General features: G+C 40.9%; 1 protein-coding gene across 8 annotated transcripts in view; it reads right to left on the bottom strand.

Moving 5' to 3' along the window:
* The window catches only part of Nsmce2 (NSE2 (MMS21) homolog, SMC5-SMC6 complex SUMO ligase), a 228,301-nt gene that overhangs the window by 133,037 nt on the left and 72,985 nt on the right, over window positions 1–22,279 (bottom strand). For all 8 annotated transcript variants that reach the window (XR_008220493.1, XR_008220494.1, XM_052747878.1 and 5 more), the window contains exon 4: window positions 14,124–14,277. Coding sequence is in view for 6 of the 8 variants with exons in the window: in XM_052747878.1 (XP_052603838.1) it covers window positions 14,124–14,277 (154 nt within the window). In the remaining 2 variants the exon portion in view is untranslated. The remainder of the gene's footprint in view (window positions 1–14,123; window positions 14,278–22,279) is intronic.

The following is a 22,279-nucleotide window of genomic DNA, read 5'->3' as shown; positions in this document are numbered from 1 at the left end:
ATTTTAACCTTCAGATGCAGCCTTTTATTGACCTTAGTAACTACAGGGATGATGCTGATAATCTGTAACTTGAATACTCAACTCTCAACCATCTGTTTCTGTGAGACATCCTCTCTCCTCCTCCTGATATGGTGCCCAGTCCCCAGACTATGCTATAACCAGGTCAGTGGCCAAAGAATAGCTCACTACCTCTCAAAGCTTGTGCTCAAAATATAATAATGCATTTTCTATTTTTACGGACTGGGTCACGGGGGACCTTGCTATTTGCATCCAATGAGTCAGGCAAGATGAGAAAATGGTGTATTGCAGTTCCTGTGTCTACTGGGACACACTGCAACCGAAAGCAGAGGGCACAGAATGGCTTGCTGATATAGCCAGAGGACAGAATTCTGATCACTCAAATATTGAGTTGGGTATTTTAATATTAGGTTCCATTCTCCACAGTTTAAAACAAAGCAATTAGCATATTTCAAAGCTACAGTAAGTCTACCTCTCTTTCCCCTTCTTCCCAAACCATCTAGCCCCCGTTTTCCTAATCTTGTTGTCAGACAGTTCTCTCCAGAGTGAGACTTCCTTCCTCAAGGGTCTCACATTACAAATGAGCATTTATTTCCTCAGCTTTAGGATAGACTACAGTAAGTCCATGGAATCTGCAGAAAGACAGAAGGGTGGGCTTCCTATAAGCAAAGGAAGAAAGAGAAGGGGTGGAATGTACCATGAAGAGATGAGCAAGTCTAGAGTGAAAGAGAATTGAGTACTTTCTAGGGATTAGGAGTGTCTGGGATGAAGGACTAAAGAGGAGAAAGTGGGAAAGGAGTCAGACGCCTTCACTATTCCAGAGGGCCGATGGGAGCCACCCAAAGAACATTGTTCAATTTCTGACAGTTTCACAAGTACAAGCACCATCAGATCTACACTGTGCAATCATCAATCATCCTGGTAGACTTCAAGACAGCAAGCTGGAGCTTAGAGTATATATGGCTAGTAGCAGAAGGAACAGGAAGAACGGGAGAGAGCCTTGGGAGAAGTTTCCAGGAACAGAACTAGATAGCACAGTTTATTAAGTGGCTGGTGACTTCTTTAAAGATGTATTTTGTATTTCAGTTTTTCTTGCTGTTGTTGTTACTGTGTGTGTGTGTGTGTGTGTGTGTGTGTGTGTGTGTGTGTGTGTGTGTGTGTGTGTGAATATCAATGCCCATGGAGGCCAGAAGAGGGTGTTAGATCCCATGGAGCTGGAGTTATAGGCAGTTATGAACTGCCCCAGGTGGGTGCTGGAAACATAACTGAAGTCCACCAGCACTCTTAACTACTGAGCCATCTCCCCGGTCCCTTTATGTATCTGTGACAAGACACTTTTGGTGAATATAAAAATAAAACTGTGTTTTAAAGCAAAAGGAAAATATATGTAAATAACCTGCTATAGTTTCTTAACTGCAATACTATCAACTGTAAGAATCATAGTCAGTTTGATGTTTTGAGGGAGAGACAGGATCAATGCCTCAACATAACAGAAATAGTAGACACTGTTAATCAAGGCTGATGCTGAAGGAAGGAATGGAAAGTTCTTGAGCCTAAGTTATAAGTTTCCTACTTTATGCAATTGAAATTAAGTCAAAGTTTAGTGTTACCTAAGAAAAGGAGGAAGAACCTTCCATTAAGAAGGACTCAGTGGTCAAATTGGGTGAGGAAGTTTGCCAGAAAGTCTGGCATCTCCAGCCAATTGGCAGCCACATACTGTGCAGAAAGACGGCAGCTGCCCAGATCTGCCAAGGTAACCTTGGTAAAAAGGGACACGAGGTCTTGTCTTATCTTCTCATGCTTAGGACTAGTATGTGTAGAAACATTTGCCATGGAGGGGAGGGGCGGGGAGAACATCCCTGAACTCACAAATACACATAATCCTCTCTAGGTCTTCATTCCTCAAGTAAATATTAAGACTAGTTCCATGGCAATTCCTTGGGGTGCAGAATATCAAGGGGGATAGTCTGCTCTCACTTATGTGATATTTCAACCAAATATACACTGCACATTAAAGATGAGGGAAGGAACCGCACACAAGAGAAAACTGATGCATTTATCTGAACCTAAAAATATTCTTGTTTTATTTATGTAAAATAACCTAGTGATATTTAATCTTGGAAAGCTCTATTAAAAAACCTTTCATCTATCCAATCCCTCAGATTTTAAATATGTTTTCTGGATTTTTTTTTTTTAATTTTGTTTGAGAAACTTGCCGTGTAGTTGAGGCCAGCCTCCAAATCCTGCTCCTCCTGCTATCACCTCCTGAGGGCCAGGATCAGAAGCATGTGCTGCTATACCCCGCTTTGCTTCTCCAGATCTTCAAGTCATGCTCTAGGATTCCCAGCTCTCATCTGAACAACCTCCTTGCTCTCCCACAAGAGGAATCAATTACTTGTTCCTGTATCTCAAGCCTGGCCTAATGCTACACACAGTAGTTGTCTATTCACAAAGAAGCCATGCATGTGGGGTGTGAGAGCCAAGGGAAATATGTACCATGACTTAATTCTTCTACAAACCTTTTATCAGCTCACAATCTCTCCTAAAAGAGGAAGCAGTGTGGGCTGCATGTGTCACAAGGTGTGCTAGGCTGACTGAGGAGGCCATGTAAATGGATTCTCAGCAAGAGCCACTTTTCCAGGAAGCCAATCTGCCTCTTTCCCTTCTCTATTCTAACCTTACTATGCAGGATCCCTGGGGGAAAAGCCTGGGAAGTAGATTAACAGGAGATATGGGCTGGAGACATAGCTCAGTGCGATACAGTACTTGTTCAGCAAAAACTAAGTCCTTGGCCTGATCCCCAGAACCAAACAAAACAAAGCTGTCATGATGGACACACACACACACACACACACACACACACATTTGTGTGTACAAAAGTATTTTATCATGCCATCTTTTCTTTCAAATGAAGGTCACTAAATAATCAAGCTCTGACAGTAGATTCCATGTTCATGTTCTCCAGTTCAATCTAATGTGTACCCACCAAAGAATCCCTAATATACTGAAGGCTCATACGGCACACAATAGTGATACAGCTCTACAATATTTGTTTATAATGAGTACGTTTTCATCCCAAGCACAGGCTGGCTCACTATATGAGTAAGACTACTCTTTTTTTGTCCTTTTCTTTTAAAAGGCAGGCTTTCAATCTGTAGCCCAGGATGATCTGGAACTCACTACATTATGCATTTCAGTTGGCCTTGAGCTCATGGAGATCCTCCTGCCGCAGTCTCCCACATACTGGGATTATAGGTATGGTTCCCCATGCCCATTTAAAAATACTATTAAGCACTCAGTCTCCGCTTCCCTATGAAGGAAATGCAGCCAAGACCAATATCAAAATTTGGTCTCTTCCCTTATCAACGATTTTGTTCACATCTTGCCAATTACGGAGCATTCCTTACTACTTTATAGTCTAGCAACATTTTACCCTTCATTAAAATCTTTTAGCAATTTGGCAAAATGACTAACCCACTCTGAGTTTGTTTCTTTACACTTACGAATTCATACCATTGATAAAACCTCTTAAAATGTTTACCTTTCTAACATTTAGATATAAATAAAAATCATCAAAGTAAATCGACCGGGAAACTAATATTTAGGGAGTCTGTTATAGTTTATAAACCCTTTCACACACAGTATCTTATTTAATCCTTCCACAACTCCGTGGGGTAGTTAGTATCATTCTTATTAGTGTTATTACCATAGACTCATACTTTCCAAGAGTAAAATTCCACTGAGTTAATAAAAAAATATAAACTACTACTTGGTTGGACACAATCTCAACTTATTTTCTCATTTCAAATTTTCTGGTGGTTGCTAGCTTTAGCCATGTTACTAACACATAAATTATGAAATGAGTTGAAATAATTATCTAGAAATGACAAATATAAATTCCAACAAATGTCAAAACAGATAATTCTGAAAAGCAGTACTTGAGCACAACAAATACAGAAATACTTTCCTTGAGACTCTAGAAGGAGCTGGAGAAATGGCTCAGTGTAAGTGCTTCCTGCACAAGCAGGAAGACTGGAACCTGGATCCCAGCACCCATCAGAAGCCAGGTGTGGACCCACGCACATCTGCAAACCTAAAATCAAGGGGGTAGTGACAGGAAGATCACTGAGACTTCCTGGACACCAGTCTAGCTGAAAAATTAGGAGCTCCACGTTCAATGAGAAACTCTGCCTCAAAAGAACAGGGCAGAGTGTGATAAATGAGGACACCAAGCTCTACTCTGGCCTCCATGAGTGCATCCAAACACAAGTGTGCACGCACACCTCAATATAAATAATGTATGCAAATAAACACACATGCTTAAGAATTACAAAGAAAAGTACTATATCGTCAACAAAATACTATCAGATGAGTCGGGTTAACTAAACGCCAAAGACCAGAATGTAAGTTCTGTGATCACAGAGACTTTTTTATGTATTCATTTAATAATACTATTAAGCACTCAGTCTCTGCTTCCCTATGAAGGAAATGCTGCCAAGACCAATGAATGAATGCTAAGTGCAATATGCAGCAAAAAATAATGTATTTTTTATAAGATACAAGAATATAGCCAGGTGTGCACCCAGGAGGCTTAGGCAGGAAGACAATCAAGTTCAAGGCAGGCAGGACTACAGACTCTGACAAAGAGTTTACAATTAAATCCAAGACACCAAGTACACAGTAGTTCATGAGGTGACAGCTGAGCAAGCAGTATGTGCTTCTAACTGCACTAAGATAGTCACAGATGAATCTTCAGTTTGGGATAATAAGTAAATGAGATCTGGAACTGGTGTCGGATTTGGATCGATGTTCAAGCAAGCTGTAGTGGGTTGGTTATTTTTAGCCTGACTGTACGTTAACATCACCTGGGGAACTTAACTAGCGTCTACAGGCCTACTAAACACCAGCTAAACCTCCCGACTCGGGAATGAGGCCTGGATTTTTGTTGTTGTTTTTGTTTAATGTCCACAATTGCTCCTGATGTCTAGTAAGGGGTGAGCATCTCTACTGCAGACAATGGTTCTCAAATTCATAATACAGGAAAAATTAAATTCTAAGTTTAGATTTAGACTCAGTTGGTCTGCAGTAGAACATGGCAGTTCATACTTAACATTTCCAGGCAGCACTAACATTGTTGGTATTTGGGAGTTACTGTGCATATATATATTGAGATAGGATCTCATGTAGCCCTTGCTGGCCTCGAACTTGCTAAGTAGATGAGAATGATCCTAAATTTCTGATCTTTCTGCCTCCACTTCCCATTGCTAAGGTACAGACCACAATGCCTGACTTTTGCTGGTGTTTGTGGAATAAATTAAGAGTAAATGTAATAGATGACTAGAGAAATATGAACATTACATAAAAACGGAAATACCAAAAAAATAAAAAAGGTAAATTAAGACTATAAGATACCACCACATACTAGTTAAAATGACTAAATTTAAAATAGAGCCAAACTAACTCTTGTGCTAGTGGGGGTGTGTAGCAACCAGAACCCTCTTGCGCACATGCTAGAAAACATTTAACCAGTTTCTTGTAAGTAAAACACCATATATTTAACATACAAGTCATCAATGCCATGCCTAGGTACCTACCCAAGGGGAATGCAAACCTACACCCACATCAAAGCATGTAGGCGGATGCTTAGAGCAGCTTTGCTCACAAAAGCCAAAGCGATAGCCACAGAAATGTTCTTCAATGGGTGAATGGATAAATGCACTACCCATATGGTAGATGACTACTCAGAAATCACCAACAAGCTGCTGATGTCAACAGCACCAACGGCAGACTTCTACACATTCTAGTAAATGAAATAAGTCACTCAAAGGGCTGCAGACTGTATTGTTCCGTTTGTACTTCATTGTGAAAGAGTTAAACTCAACAGTAGTTGCCAGTTGCTGGAGATATTGGAAGGTGTTAATTATAATGGGACAAAAAGAATTCTGGGAGGTGACAGAACTGTACAAGAAACTTGACTTTGCAGAATCTTATCCATTAAACAGGACTATAGGTCCAATTACTCCTTCACATTGCTGTTAAGTTACACGTTGTTTTTAAGATAAAACATGCCTTCTAAAGAAGTTGCAAACACTGCGTTCCTGCTTTCAACATACATAAAATGTTAATGCTGGTTTACAAGAGCCATTTATGCTTTCTGCTACTTCCAGAACAACAAGACAAACATTGACAAAGAAAGCAACAACAGATGAATTCCGACTTGGTGATAGGCGAGCACAGTAGGAGTATGCTCAGATGAGTTAGCTGGCCAGCATGAAGAGGATACCTTGCTTCTTCGAATGCCTTTGAAATCTTGGGAAAGAAACATGCCTTTTGTTTTAATTGCGTCCCTCTGCCCTCTGCAGTGGCAGAAGACGGCTCTCAGGGCCTGCACATGCTGGCCATGCACCCCAGTCCTAAGCTATAGCCCCAAACTTTATTCATCTTTCCTAAAAACAACCTCCCAAGCAGTGTTCTTGCTCCTAGCTTGTAGCAGTGTTTCGTGATGGAAGGATTTTGGTTTTTTATTGGCATAATACAGACTCATTTAGAAGGTGCAGTACAAGTGCATACACACTTTTTGGAATGAGGATGGAGGTAGGGTAGATCACGAGGTCACCCAGCAGTGCTTATTTGTGAAGGCGGGTTTGCAGGAATCTTTTGCACATGCTAATTGGTTATTTCTGTGCATTCCTTTTTGAAGTCTTCAAGTCTCTCCTGGATTCTGCATTGAAGTCTTTCTTTCTACTATGCTATTGCTCCTCATACAGCCTGGATATCCTTTAGCTTTTGCAAAATACATGTTTGTCAGTACTCTATTTTTGTAAATTTGTAATTTGCTTACTCATTTCCTGAATAGTTTCTCTGTCTTTTTATTTTACTTTATTTAATTTATTTTTTTATTTTTTTGGTTTTTTTCAAGACAGGGTTTCTCTGTGTAGCTTTGCGCCTTTCCTGGTACTCGCTTTGTAGACCAGGCTGGCCTCGAACTCACAGAGATTCACCTGCCTCTGCCTCCCGAGTGCTGGGATTAAAGGCGTGCGCCACCACCGCTCGGCCGTTAGTCTCTGTCTTTTAATGAGTTGAATGTTTTAAAATTTGATGAAGTTTACTTGAGTTTTTGTTTTCTTTTTTTTTTTTTGGTTTTTCGAGACAGGGTTTCTCTGTGTAGCTTTGCGCCTTTCCTGGGACTCACTTGGTAGCCCAGGCTGGCCTCGAACTCACAGAGATCCGCCTGGCTCTGCCTCCCGAGTGCTGGGATTAAAGGCGTGCGCCACCACCGCCCGGCGAGTTTTTGTTTTCTGAGACAGGTATCATTATCTAGCTCAAGCTGGTTTCAACCCTGTATCAATCTCTATTCTCAGTTTCCAGAGTGCTGGGATTACAGGCATGTGCCACTACACCCACATAAAGTCTACTTTACATGTAATCACACTAAATAATTCTTATTTATTTGTTTGTTTGTTTGTTTCTTTTGAGGCAGGTCTCAGGCTACATGTGGTGTATGCTATCCTGGAACCATTATGTAGCCCAAGGTGGTTTAAACTTCCTGCCTCCATCTTCCAAGTATGGGCATACAGGCACGAGCTACCAGGCCTGGAGCTAATATTAAACTTTGCATCCTACACTTCTAAAAACTCTTAGTAGCATAAGCACTGAATTCCTAAGGTTATTTTTAAAAGTCAATATTCTGCATTATTAGTGTAGCATATTTGATTTAACTAACCTTCTACTGGCAGTCATTCATATTATTATTTATATATTAATTATGAATAGTATTGTAAGGGATAGCATGGCACTGAATCACTTTTGTTCCACTCTTTCTGAACATCTGCCTAAGGAAGATCCTCAGATACAGAACTTCCTAAGAAAATACATTCAGATGGTAGTATAGAGGCGGTGTGTACGCTGACAACTGAGCATGCCACACTCCATCATCTTGAAGAAAGAAGCCTTCAAGAAGTGAGTGTATGAGATCCAGAGAGAGAAACTGAGTGGCCAGCGGGGACACGGCGGCTTTCTACTCCCAATATCATGTCTTCACTGGATCACATGAACGGATGCTTCTAAACGTTTAAACTGAAATTAAATGTAGCAAGTCACTATTGTTCTGAATGTGCAAGATTATACCAGTTGGCTTGACTTCAAATGTTGTTTACTAGCAATGCATTCTGTCAAGAGCTCTGTACAGCACATGGGTCAGCTGCAGCCATGTCTGCCCTCTGCCCTGACCCATGTAACTGCTACCATATGCATAGATAATACTCAATTACAGGTGCTTTTCAAAGCCAAATAGCAATCATTAACTTGACACATTTTATTTTAAAGTTTCAGAATGATTAACTGAATCTTGCCTGTTTGCTATATGCAAACACTGTAACACTGAGCTGCCAGCTTCTCTTTAAAATTCTTTCTGAAACACAAATATATGCATGTCTTTAAAAAAACCCTGATGTACGAGAAATAATTAATAATGTGTCTGACATTCCGATTATATATAGATTACAAAACTGCAATCTTTCTAATTTCTGGAAATACAACTTGACAATGTAACTCTTTTCTTAAGTATAACATCTGTCAGCTCCAGAGCACTGAGGCTTTGGTCTTCGTAGAGCCAAGCTGCCTCTTAGCATGAATAACAGCACCCTCATAAAAGTCACAACCAGAGAAACACCCACAGTTCAGTTGTTCCAACTTGCTGCTGACTCATTTGTACCTTGACAAGGGAGCCTTCCTTTACTAATTTAATTATAGCCATCTCTCATTCTATAACTTCTCTTTTCCTTGTGAATGTATCTGCTAGCTTTGTGGCCTGACTGAAACACTGGGTAAATGTGTCACCTCCATGATTCTTATTATATGGCGTTAGGTCTGCTAAAAACAGAATCTGCAGTATTTGTTCATTCCTTTCCCCCATGTGGATACTGTAAAGACTGAAATGATGATGCATGTGTCAGTTTACTGTTTGTTATGCTTGAAATAAATTTCAGAGAACTTGCTGTAAACGTGTGATGTAATGAATATTCCATTCCTCTGCCAAAACACAGCAACTACTTACAAGGAAAATGTCAATCTTAGGCACTATGTGTTAAATGTGCTGTCAAGACCATGGGCTTGAGACAAGAAGAACATTCAATGTCTGTTGCATCTCAACTCCCTGCTTTCTATATGCCACTGCTAGGAACAGTTTCCTCTCAGCTAGACAAACAGACTCCCCTCAGGGTCATTAGAGTACATCAGTTCAGTTCTATGACCTGGTGACCCAGATGAATTATTACTTGACAGTCGTACAAGTCCATCTCTCAAGAAATGGGTGAAGTAGGTAAGAGAAAAAAAGTCTTTTTCAAGATTCAGGATAACTTGAGATAAACAAAAACAAAAAGAAATATAAACCAGGCTTTGGTGTCACTGAAATGGTACCTGAACTTCGACACTATGGATCAAAAGCAAGTTATATTACCTCTCTCCAATCATCTTGAAGAGTGATTAGAAATAAATAGCAATGTATATATAGTACTTGTGCACAGGCTTAGAAATAAATAGCAATGTATATATAGTACTTGTGCACAGGCAGGCATTCAAACAATGGTGGCTGACATTCACTAATTCACAAGTGCTAAGAAGTTCATGTACTGGGTACAATACAGAGCCTGACCATGACTTTTATCATAGTAAAAGGAAGGGGACAAACCTCAGATGAATGCAGACTACATAGGTATCTTAACAAGCCAACAAAAAGGACCCATATAAAAGTTAATTTGTCAGGCTGGGATGTAGCTTTTTCTGGCTAGTAAGGTCATATTCTTTCTAATATGCTATAAACTAGGATCTTTCAATAATAAATGTAAGCAAGTTTGAGAGTTTGCAAGGAACCAGTACCTCACATAATTAGGTGACAACCCTAAGAAATAAACTGGGTAGACATTATTTTCTCTAACACGTATTATGGATTAAGTATGAAATTTCCCCAAGAGGCTTGGGTGTTGAACACTAATGTCCCCATCTTTGTGAGGTTCTGGAAACCTTAGGAGGTGGGGTCACCAGGGACAGATCTGGGGTCTATCTTGTCCCTGGCCCTGGTCTTGTCCTGCCATGCACCCTTCCCTATCAGCCAAGAAGTGAACAGCCTTCTCCACATGCTACTGCTGTCATCACCATTTCCAAGCACATGAACATGGACTGAAATCTCGGAAACTGAACCATAATTTTCTGCTCTGAGGTTGTTTCTGCCAGGTGCTTTTACCACAACAACAAGGAAAGTAACCACAACAGGCTGTCAGGTATCCAAGGGATAAAAATGATGTGTTCAAAGAAGCCAGATGGATATTTAATTTATCTACAAGACATAATCACTACAACATTATTATATGCAAATAAAACATTACTCTTTGGAGTAATGCTGTCCTTAAGCAATAGTTGGTCCATTAGGTTTACATTCTGGGATGGTAAACGTTAGCACTTGCACTGCCTCCTCTTTCCCACTGCAATCCATCAGCATCTTCTTTCCTGCTGAGTCTAAACCCACCCTCGGGAAGTTCTGAACAGACCGTTCCACAGAACAACTGCCTACCGCTGACAGGCAATATGAGCAGGCCAGATGAAATGTTCTGACTTTCCTCACATAATACGTGTTTCTGACACTTTCTTTGCTTTTGGTTTATTATGTTAATGGTTCTCACGTTGTTTTATGTTTGTATATTGTCTTTTTCCAAGTACTAAGTTCCCGACTTGTATTCATTTGAGACTATCAACTGCATGGATTAATGTACAACGAGTGTTCTATATTACAGTGTTCTGAACGTACTAAGATAAATGGATGGTATTTGGCAGGGTGGATGGGCAAGGAATCTAGAGTTAAAAAGAAACAAGAAACTCTTCTTATTTCTGGATGTAGTTTAGATCAGGAATCAGTAAACTTTTTCTGTAAAGAACCAGATAGCATGTATTACAAGCTTAGTGGGCCGGTGGTTTGTGATGCAATAGGGATTCTGAAATGACATTGTGAAAGCTGCCACAGACTATACACAAACAAGCGAGCACGTCTGGGTTCTAATCAACCTATTTATAAACACTGAAAGCAGATTTTCATGTTATTTTCACATCACTAAGTACTATCCCTGTTTTGATCCCAACAATTGAAAAATCCCCCCAATAATTACAGTATAAAAACTATTGCTAGTTTGCCAGCTGAATTTGTACCACAGACAGCCCAGATCTGGTATTTTCAAAATGGGAATTTCTGCTGGTCTGAAAACGCAACTGCCACAACAATGTGTGAGACCTTACTTTTTTTCAACCAGAACAAGCTATACAGTGCAATGCAAAAGCAAGAAAGAGGGTCCAGCTGCTTTGTGGGCCAGAAGTGAGCCTTGCAAAAATTAGAAACAACACACCGTCTCAGTAAACTTTCCTTCTGTTTGGGGAATAGTTACACTTCACATAAACGTTGTTTATACCTAATATGTAAAGGGCAGAGTTCTTAAAGTAGATTCTTATCTTTCAACCCTCAGCTCTGATTTCCAATAGGATAACTACTAAGAGACACACACATGTGAATTAAAGTCTGGGACCTCACAAGTGTATTTTCAGTATGTTAAAGGGACATGGGATCACAAAGGTTGAGAAGCAGCTGCTTAGCTATAGCAAGGTGAACTGTGACTGCAGTGGAGTGCGCCTAGTCCTGCCCACCAGACTCAACCACTTTCCTCCTCCACCTTGAGTAACCCTATTCAAGAACGACCTGACATTTCTTTGATTAAATTAGGAGTTGACAAATTAAATCCCTTGCAAATTATACCTCACATAATGAACATGGAGAAAATATCATGATTGTCTTCATGAAAGAACAACCCTTTACATACACTCTTTAGTTGTTTTTATCTTTTAAGAGAGAGTCTCACCATATAGCGCTGGCTGGCTGAAACTAACGATGTAGTCCAGGCTAGCCTCAAACTGCAGTGATCCTCTCACCTCTACCTACTGAAGGCTGGGATTACAGGCTCCTCCACTCTGCCTGGATCTCACTTCAGTTTTTACTTCATCAAAATAGGTAACTAGAAGCAAGGGTCTGTCTCTCACTTCTACTTTCCAATCTTTAAAAACAAAAGATTATTATTTCAACTCCTTAACTCCAGAGCATATCTCAAAACAGATCCACTGGCCTATGTAGTAAGTCACAGTATACCTAGGATCTGGACTCATAATCATTGTGGGAGCCTGGTCCTCATCAAGACTCTCACAGCAAAGTAGAATTTAAAAAACAAAGTCTATCAGACATGGTGCAAATTTAACTGGCAGTGCTCAAAACATTAAGCTAAGAATTTCACTTTGCAAGCACCATAAATGCATCTTACATAGCACTTTAAAAGATATTTTGTTTGCTCTGCCTTTCAAGATGTAGACCTTTAAAAGTAACATTTTAGGGGAAATTAAAGGGAAAGTTCTGTTCATCCCAGTGTTGCAATGCATGGGGAACTCTTACATAAGGAAGCGTTCCTTTCAATATAAATTTACTTTGTCATTAGATTTAACTATCCAGATGATGTGTATGGCTGGACCTGGGGAAACACATCTTTCTTCTCTCTCTCTCTCTCTCCTCTCTTTCTCTCTGCACACATTAAAGAAATAATAACAACAACTTCAATACTGATTTTGTTGCATTACATGCTCTTAATTAGAAATTTTCCCCAAGACCATACTATTCTAAAAGTCATTATAATTTCTTTCATAGAACAATAACTTTGTGAGTAAGTAACAAAGGAAGAAAGATGTTATTTATATTTACCCCTCAGTTTTTATTATGAAATACTGTTAAAGTAAGAGATTCTGACTTGATGTTATGTCTGTCATAATCTGTAGATCCAAGTACACTGAACTTAAAAGTATGTGTCTACTACGACAAACATGAAAACTGGAAGTCCCATCATCTCTCTTCGGGGGGTCATTCTCCATTTGGGGGAACAGTACAAAATTACTTTAGAAAGGTTTTGGCAGTGACAATATTCAATGAAGAACCAACAGAGGGAAAATGCTTACTTACTGTTTAAATGTACAGAACAGCAAGCGTCTCAGCAGGATTGCAAAACACTCTAAATTGTGAAACTTAAGTTATTTGTAAAATAGACAAAACTGAAGCAGCTTGCTCAGTCATTTTTGAGATCTCAGCAGCAATTTAAAGAAAACACTCATATTTAGAAGAAGGCCTACTTTAAAACACAAGTCGCTACACTGAGTACATGGAAGGACACAAACGGAATTTATGTCACATTTAACATCCCTGCTCTTTCACAAATGAACGTGAAAGAAGACGGACGTTAAAGAGGGGAAAAGTTATCTGCTCTTCTATACGATTCTTTAAGGAATAAATGAATCTCAATCCTAAAACAAACAAACACCAAAACAAAAAAACCCTACACAACTAAACAGATGCCAAGACTAAAAAAGATGCAGCTCACTTGACACTGTTTTGAGGGCCACGTGGAAAACCAGGAAAGAATGGAGTACTGGTTCTCCACTGGGCAAAGGAGACATATTATTTCTGGTACACTCTAAGATTGTGTGTGTGTGTGTGTGTGTGTGTGTGTGATGAATGATTTTCCTGATTCTCATTTTCAAGTCAAAATTATGATGGTTAAAAACTCTACATACAACAGTCATCTCAAATAGAAGCCAATTTAAAAGTCACATGGAATTAACAGTAGCCAGGGTACAGTGTCAGAGGGCCTTTGATCCCATCTGAGAAGACTCTGCTGAGGAAGCTTCACCAATGATGCTACACAGCAGCACATGTGAAAAAACATACCTCAGAGCTTGGCACAACAGTTCATATTTGGAAAGAATTACCCTCGTTTCCTGAATACAATGGTTTCCCATTTTATTCTGTTTCCCAATTCCCCTCCCCAGCCGTGAGACACTTTGTGGGAACTGTAGGCTCTCAGAAATGGACAGGCGATGGAACTGAAATTAGACAAACACAAAACTGCAACAAGACAAGGCACTCAGGAGAGGATGGAGCAAGCAGAGAACCAACACTCCAGAGCCCGTGCGGCAGGACTGCTCAGAGGTCAGCACCCTCATTTCAAGAGGCCAAGGCCAAGCGGCCGACTTACATTGCTTCTTCAGTTCCCTCAGCTGCTGCTTATACTGCACAAACTTTTCATTGTCCTTAAAGTCGGCATCAGAATTCTTATCCTGTAAAGCCAAAAATTTCTTCTCCACTAGTAATTTTAAGTCTGGCACTTTTTCTGGACGTTCTTCTTTGACCTAAGGAAGACAACAAATTCATCTAAGTTAGAGACAGAGTATCAGAAGGGTGACATGATACTGTTAATCTCAGTTCAAAAGACAGTATCAGAGACAAAAGATTCTCCCAAGAGACAAGACTACTCAGAGAAGGTGCTGGCCTCACTCCCCACCTGCTGGCTATGCTTCCCCTGACTTCCACACCCAGCCTGTCACTGCGTCCATTAACTTACTGGTCCAGACCTGGGCACCACTGCTCTTCCTTCACTGACGTCTGCTCGGCCCGTCCCTACGTGCAACAGTGGTTGCCCACTTTCAGTCTCAGTGTCTTCTAGTCCTTGACCAGCTGGTGACAGCGACTCCCACATTAACAATAGGAATTAAGGCTTCAATGTCGACCTTCCACAGTTACCTGGCCTAACAAGGAGTGAGTGTCCTGCTTGTTCTGTTCAAAGCCAAACTCTCAATGGATGCTCTTCTCCCTAAATATTATAAAAATTTCACGCAAAGCTACACAGAGAAACCCTGTCTCGAAAAACGAAAAAAAAAAAAAATTTCAGCCATGCGGAAATAGCCAACGTATCGGATTGTGAACATTCTATTTTGACTCACTGCCCCAATCACATCTGGCTGTGTTTGCACCATCACATCTCTACTCCTCTATCTTGTTCTTGGATTTGTCTTAATTGACTTCATTACATCTTCATCTCCTGTAGAACAAACACTCAGAAGCAGCAGCAACAGCACTCTATTAGAGCCCCTGGCCCTTCTTTCCAGTCACTTTTTCTTTTTGAGAATTGCCCATACCTTCGTGATTTTCACTTTGTTTTTATGGAATGGCTGACAGTACCTTGGTTCTAAACAGTCTCTCCCACATCAGCAGTACAGCTGGGGATTGAGGTTGGGTCCACCCTTCCAGGATTTGGCTTGGGAAAGCCATCTTCTTTTTTATGAAGTAATACAAATTTTGCTTGATGTCTTAAATGTTTTCACTACTCACACCCCCGACTCATCCCTCAGCAATTTCTGACTGCAAAAGCCTTTTAAGGCCAAGCACTGCCGTTTAGCATTCCCATGCAAACGGCAAGTTTTCTAGTGAGGAAAAAATAATAAGCAACTTTGGCTTTTACTACCTAGGCCCCTGGGGACAAACAGAGGACAAAAGACAGGGAGGGTGGCTGGCAATGCAACCACCTGGATCTTGAAGAGTAAACCTGTAAACTTGCTGATGGCAAACTTAAGGAGCTGTTGCCAGGAGCAAGTGAGCTCTTCATCTTCTCAGAACTCACCAGAGATGACCCAACCTTCCATATTACAGACGAGGAAATAAAAATCAGAAATAACAGGTCTCATCCACAGCACTGGGGCTACCACCATTAGCTCTGGTTTTGTTTTGGTACAGGGGGTGAATCTGTCCCATGCTAAGCATATGCTCTACCACTAGTTATACCCTAGCCTCTACTAGAAAATCTTAAATGTCACTGAGATTCGGCTCTTGGCCTAGCAGTGATGTCCACAGAATCTGATTCAGGAAAAGGAGAAAGGTCTTGACGCCTAGTTACTTTCTATTTCCTTTTTAAGATTTTTATTTATTTATTTTAAATGATGTGTATATACATGTATCTCTGTGTGGGTATGGGCATGTGAGTACAGGTGTCTAAAACAGAGGCTAGAGGTTTCAGACAGCCCATCCTACCCCATCCCCGGTACTGGAGCCACCTCATATGGGTGCTGGGAATCAAACTCCGGTCAGCTGGAAAAGCAGCCACCTCTGGGCCTTACTTCCTATTTCTATTCCACCTGGGGGGAGGAGAGCCTGCTTCTACTTCCTCCCTCAGATTCTAGCTGCTTCCTAACCACATCTCTGTTTCTCCTGCTCTGCTCACCACTGTGCTGACAGCCAATACACATGCTCTTCTTTTTATCTTTTTCTCCTAATGAAACAGAAATTCTCTCAAAGATGTCTGGCTTTTCACTATATTGCCAGGACCTGGCAGATAGATAGGAGGTAGTACTCTAAATAATTCAAATTAATCTTAATAGGACCAAATGTAATAACCTAATAATAGCCAAAATTATCAATTTGTTATTAATATTAGTGGAATATATAACTTCTGGGCTGGAAGATAGCTTATAGAGCATCTAAACTTGCTCTTTTTAATACTCAGTTTAAAAAGTTAAGAAATATTGTTAGGCATCATTATGTTGGCATTATTTTCCCCCTCTATTCGTGTTTGAGTCTATCGTAGGTCTCTGGGTCATCCAGCCTCTGGGTCTTGGCACTCCAGGTAGGGAGTGTCAGGGGTAGGCTCATTCTCATGGCAGGGGTCTGAGGCTGGACAAGTTATTGGTTGGCCACTTCCACAATCTCTGGACCGACCTAGGCCCTCTACATATATGTGACAGTTGTGTCACTTGGTCTACTTGTGGGACTCCTAACAATGGGAGCAGGAGCTGTCCCTAATGCTTTGACTGGCTTTTGGGACTCTATTCCTCATACTGGGTCACCTTGCCCAGCCTTAATACAAGGGGAGCAGCTTAGTCCTACTGCAACTTGATATGCCATGTCTTGTTGATATTTGTGGGAGGTCTGCCTCTTTCTGAACAGAACAGGAGTGGATGGGGGGGGGACAGGCAGAGGGTCTCCCTCTTGGGGGAGGGAATGGGAGGAGAAGAAACTGAGGGGATGTAAAATAAATAAATTAATTTAATTTTAAAAAGTTAAGAAATACAGAAAGATGTTAAAGGACTTCCACCCCCCCAAAGAAAATTCCTGATCTTATTTAATCTCCCAAAACCTACCAATCACAGGAAGGCATCTTTTGTCACAGAGAAGAAATGATTACTTCACTTAATTGCTATGGGTTTTTGTCCCCCACCCTCTTTTTGAGACAGGGTTTTTCTGTGTAGCCCTGGCTGTCCTAGAACTTGCTCTGTAGACCAGCTCTCAAACTTAGAAATCCACCTGCCTCTGCCTCCCATGTGATCCCGAGTGCTGGGATTAAAGGTGTGCTCCACCACTGCCTGACTTAATTGCTATGATTTTGATTAGCTAAGCAGAAATGAAAACTCAAGCAGGATACCAAAAATGTCCCCAATTCACACTTATGTAACAGAGTGAAAGAAGTAAGTGTCTTCTACTGGTCACCTGACCATGCTTGATTCACCATCAACTACTATTATCAACAACCAAGCTGTGTTTCAATGACGAGCTTTATACTTAATAAAAATTTCTAAATATATCCTGAAAGGCTAAAGCACTAATAAAGCTCAATTAAAAAAGAGATGGGAAAAGGGCAATTTAATAATACATATTAATGAGAATATGAGCTGTGAGACGAGGGTGCCTAGCTAGCCTCCTTTACCACACATGACAAAATAAGATGAGACAAATTCCAGACTACGGCATCAAGATTCAGGGTAATCTAAAACCCAAAGTGCTCTTCTTGTAGAGAAGGATTACAGGCTCTTTCTAGGTTTACAAAAGAAAATGAGCTCACATTCACCTAAGACGTTAATGGCAGCACTGCAGAAAGGCAATCAGATGAGCCTTCTTAAGGTATCTGACCAATCTGAAATTAGGACATGAACTGGGATGATGAGCAAACAGCTGATAGGAGCAGATGATAAGGAAAACTCGTCCAGCTTTGATCTAGGGTTGGTGCCTAGTCCTACGGCATCTGGTTATGCCATGCTCGGTTGACATCCCTGGGAGGCCTGCTCTTTTCTGAAGGGAAACGGAGGAGCAGCGCATCTGGGGGAGAGGGGAGGTGGGGGTGGGAGTGGGAAGAGTAAATGAAGGGGAAACTGCATTTGGGATGTATTGTATGAGAGAAGAATAAATAAAGAGAAAAAAGAAATGTTCTTTATCAACAAAGTCCTTAATGCACTCAGCAAACGCAATTCCTGCAGTTGCTATGATTCAACTCCAATAGCTGCTGAAGCACTAAACAGAGGTCGGGGTGGGAACTGGGATGTGTGTGGAGAGTGATGATGGAGATAGGAACCATCACTGGAAGTCAACAAGACTTCAATATAAAACATGATTAGCAACACCAGAATAAACCAAATTTAGTGATGTAAATGTGCTTTTCTAGTAGCCAGAACTTCTAGGAAGTTGTGAAGCACAAACTTTACCATAGCAAACATCTTCTATGAAAGTCCACTGTGGCACTTGGATCACATTTCCAGTGCAAATAGGATTCCCATACCCGAGGAATCTGAATGGTAGCCTGGAAAATAGTCAGCTTATTATGTGTCAATCACTGCAACAAAAGGGTATCTTTCTTTTTATTGCTTCTTGTTTTGTCTGTACTTTTAAAAGCAATAATGGAGAATAGAATCACTTGTGTGTGTGTGTGTGTGTGTGTGTGTGTGTGTGTGTGTGTGTGTGTAACTGATCATGTGTGTTATTATAGTACAAGAGGAAAAAGGTGATCCTCAGTCTTTAGGACAAAGTTGAAATACTTGAAAGGGATCTGAGATGAGAACATGAGAACATGCCCAGCTATAATGCATTAAGCCTCACTACATGTGTCAATTCGACAAACTGTCATGCTGAAGCATCAAGATTTATTAGGTGGCTTAAGCATCTTTTACAGTTCTGAAGTCCAGAAATATAAGATCAGGGGGTCATAAGGGTTGCTTTCTGTACTGGGCTTGTAGCCATCTTCTTCTACACCATTACGTGGACTTCTCTCCATATATGGCCATCTTCTCTGCTGCTATCATCTGGTCCTCCTACTATATGAGCAGCCCTTCGCCCATGCCATGAGAGTTATTGCCACTGCAGACGTGCTACCGCACAGTCTCTCAATTACAAGGCTGTCTCCTCGCACACCAACACACAGTCCTCTCACTGGGTGGTCTGTGTCTTCATTTCTCCTGTTATTAGTCATGATGGATTCAGATCAACTGAATGCCCTCAGAGAGCCTAAATTTTATTCATTTTTTTGGTGGAAATAAAATCATGTTGCTAATTCTTGACTAATATCTAAAACATTTTATTCAAAGGTTTATTTATTTATTTATTTATTTATTTATTTATTTATTTATTGTATGTTATATGGTGTGATTGAGTCTTTCTACACATGAATGCAATCCCCTCAGAGGCCAGAAGAGGGTGCTGGATTCCCCCCAGAGGTGGAATTATATGTGGTTTTTAAGCTGCCTGGTATGGGTGCTGGGAACTGAACTCAGGTCCTCTAAAACGGCAACAAATACTCTTAACTGCTAAACCATGTCTCCAGTCTCTCAAATGGATTCTATAACATGGCATATCAACAGCCTCCTCCACAATGATAAATATTCCGGTTAAAGTTTGACTTTAATTAAAAATCAGACAAAATTAAATGGCTGGTGGTAGAAATAACACGTTTAGTAAAGAACACCTTTTAAAACCCTGAAGCACGGGCTAGAGCTGCAAGCAGTAGAGCGCTTGACTAGACTGTGCAAGGTCCTGAGTGCAAATCCACAGCACTATACAAAAGCCAACTCATGTCTGCCTCTTCAACTGGGTAGCACATGTGTGAAATCCCAGCACTTGAGAGACTAAGGCAAGAGCATAGCCCTCAAGTTTGAGGATAGCTTTAGGGTACACAGTAAACTGAAGGTCAGCTTGGGCTAAAGGGAGACTGATTTAAAACAATGAGTGAATGAATGAATGAATGAATGAATGAACACTTTGTAGAATGAATGAATAAATGAGTAAACACTTTGTAGAATGAAGTGTTCCACCCTTTCAGGGCTAAATAAAACTTTTAAAGCTGATAATACTCATTTTATTGATATTTATGAAACTTGTCAACTATCCAAAGCACAAGCACACACATTTTCATCCATCCATCTATCAATCCATCTATCTGCTATCTATCCATCCATTCTAAAATATTACATATACTATATAAATTACAATAAAAATATATAACAAAAGGCAGTAGAACAATCTATTTATTTATGTTCCCTTTCTTTTTCTTTTTCATCTGGGATACCAGGTGAACACACGCTAGACAAATACACCACAACAGAGCTACATCCTAAGCCTTCTTTCCCCTCTTTATTTTAAAGCAGTTCCTCACTAAATGGCCCAGGCTGACCTTGAACTCCCTTCTGAAGCCCAGGCAGACCTTAAACTTGGCATCCTCTTGCTTCAGCTTCCTCAGTAGCAGAGGTTACATGCCTGCATTATACCATCTTCCCCGCTTTCGGAAACAAGGTCTTGATAAATAGCTATGGCTAGCATGGCAAAGATTACTTCCTTTTCTTCTCTCTCATTGGCCTTCTCGTAATCTACTCATCCCCAACACTGACAGAGCATCCGCGGCCTGCCAGGAAATGACCCTGGCCAGCAGGTCAGGCGGTCAGGAGCGGCTCTGGGGTGGGAGAGTCTGACAGGGACAGTCAATGTGGGCTCTAGAGACTACCGCTAACCTGAGCTGACTGTCTCGAGAAAAACTGTCCCTCTCTTCTGTGGCATTCCTCACTCCCGATTCTTTCTCTCTCTTCCTTTTCCAAGCCAACCAGAACTAAGAGAGTTCTGATATCTTAGCGGCAAGGAAGAGCAAAGCAGCAGGAACCAAGTCACGGGGAACAGGGGGAGCTGCGTCATTTGCAGAGGATAGTAGCTGCTTCAAGTGAGATGGGTGAGAGGAGCATGGACCGCAGAACAGCCCTGGGTCCACTTCGGGCTGCGCTGTCAGACGGTCCTCTGGAAACCTTTGGGTTTTCGTAATCTCCTTATTAGGAACCAGGAGTATATACTTCAGGAATGTCTAGACAACAAACATCTTCTCATGTTTAAACTTTGGCATATGGTGGATGATCAAAAGTTGCATTCCTTTTCTTCCAACATCAGCACAGATACTTTAACATGTTTGAAGATGGAGAAGGAAGCAATAGGGAAACATAAATGAAAAACACCAACAAGCAAGTAAGTCACGGATCTCACTTGGAAAAAAAATCAAGGACTATGAAGATGTGAGCTGGGTGTTCAGTGGTCTGTTTCGGTTTTTTGAGACAGGGCTTTTTATGTAGCCCCAGCTGTCCTTGAACTTGCCCTGTAAACCAGGCTGGCCTGGAACTCAAGAGGTCCTCCTGCCTCTGCCTCCTGAGTGCAAGGATTAAAGGTGTGTGCCACCCCCACCCTGCTGAGCACAGCAGTCTTTACCAGACACTGGAGTGTTCAGAGCTGGATTAGGAAAACTACACAAAGGAGCCTCAGGAAACAGCCAGGACATCATAAACAGTAAGAGAAAACTGCTATTCCAATCCATATGGCTACAGAAGACTGCAGACTCTGGACTTTAAATTAGAAATCCAGATAAGGAGCACTTTCTGATTTTTAAAACAACACAGGGGTCAAACAATAGACCAGCTTGAAGACTACAGGTTTGATTCCTCCATATATATGAAAGTAGTTTTGAAACTGGGCACAGTGGTGTGCTCCTGTAATGCCAGCATGAGGAAGTGGAAGCAGGAAGATCAAGGAGTTCGAGGACATCCTCGGCCACGTAGTTTAAGGCCAATGTAGGCTACCTAAGATCCTATCTCAAAAAACCAACCAACAATAAAAAAATAAGTACTTGTGTACTACAGTATGTGAACATCTAGTGCTTGGGATTAAAGCCAGGGTCTGTCTCATGCTAGCTAAGAGCTGCACCCCAAGCTCCATCTCCAGCTCCTGAAATGTCCTTTCATGTGGGGTGGAGGGCAACAGAAGGTGTGTGTAGGAGAGGACAATAATGGGATCCACCTAGACATACGAATCTAAAGTGTTAAGATTAAAAATTTGGGCTCTAGACTTAGAAATGAGACTCTGCTACTCATTGAATGACCTTAGAAAAGCCATTGTACACATCCAACTCTGATTTCCTCTCATAGCAGTAGAAATAACAGTATTCATTTCACAAAGTTGCTGAGAACAAATGGAATAAAGCAATAACGCCCTCATGTGCCTGATAGAGTATTCTATAATGAGGGGCTGTTATTATTGTCATAATTACTATTGTGATTAACATTACACAGA

This window comes from Peromyscus californicus, unplaced genomic scaffold, assembly GCF_007827085.1.
Source record: "Peromyscus californicus insignis strain IS unplaced genomic scaffold, ASM782708v3 Scaffold_20__1_contigs__length_68692818, whole genome shotgun sequence".
NCBI classification, from domain to species: domain Eukaryota; kingdom Metazoa; phylum Chordata; class Mammalia; order Rodentia; family Cricetidae; genus Peromyscus; species Peromyscus californicus.
Note: the sequence above shows the minus strand (reverse complement) of the source record. Positions and strands in the feature narration are given on the sequence as shown.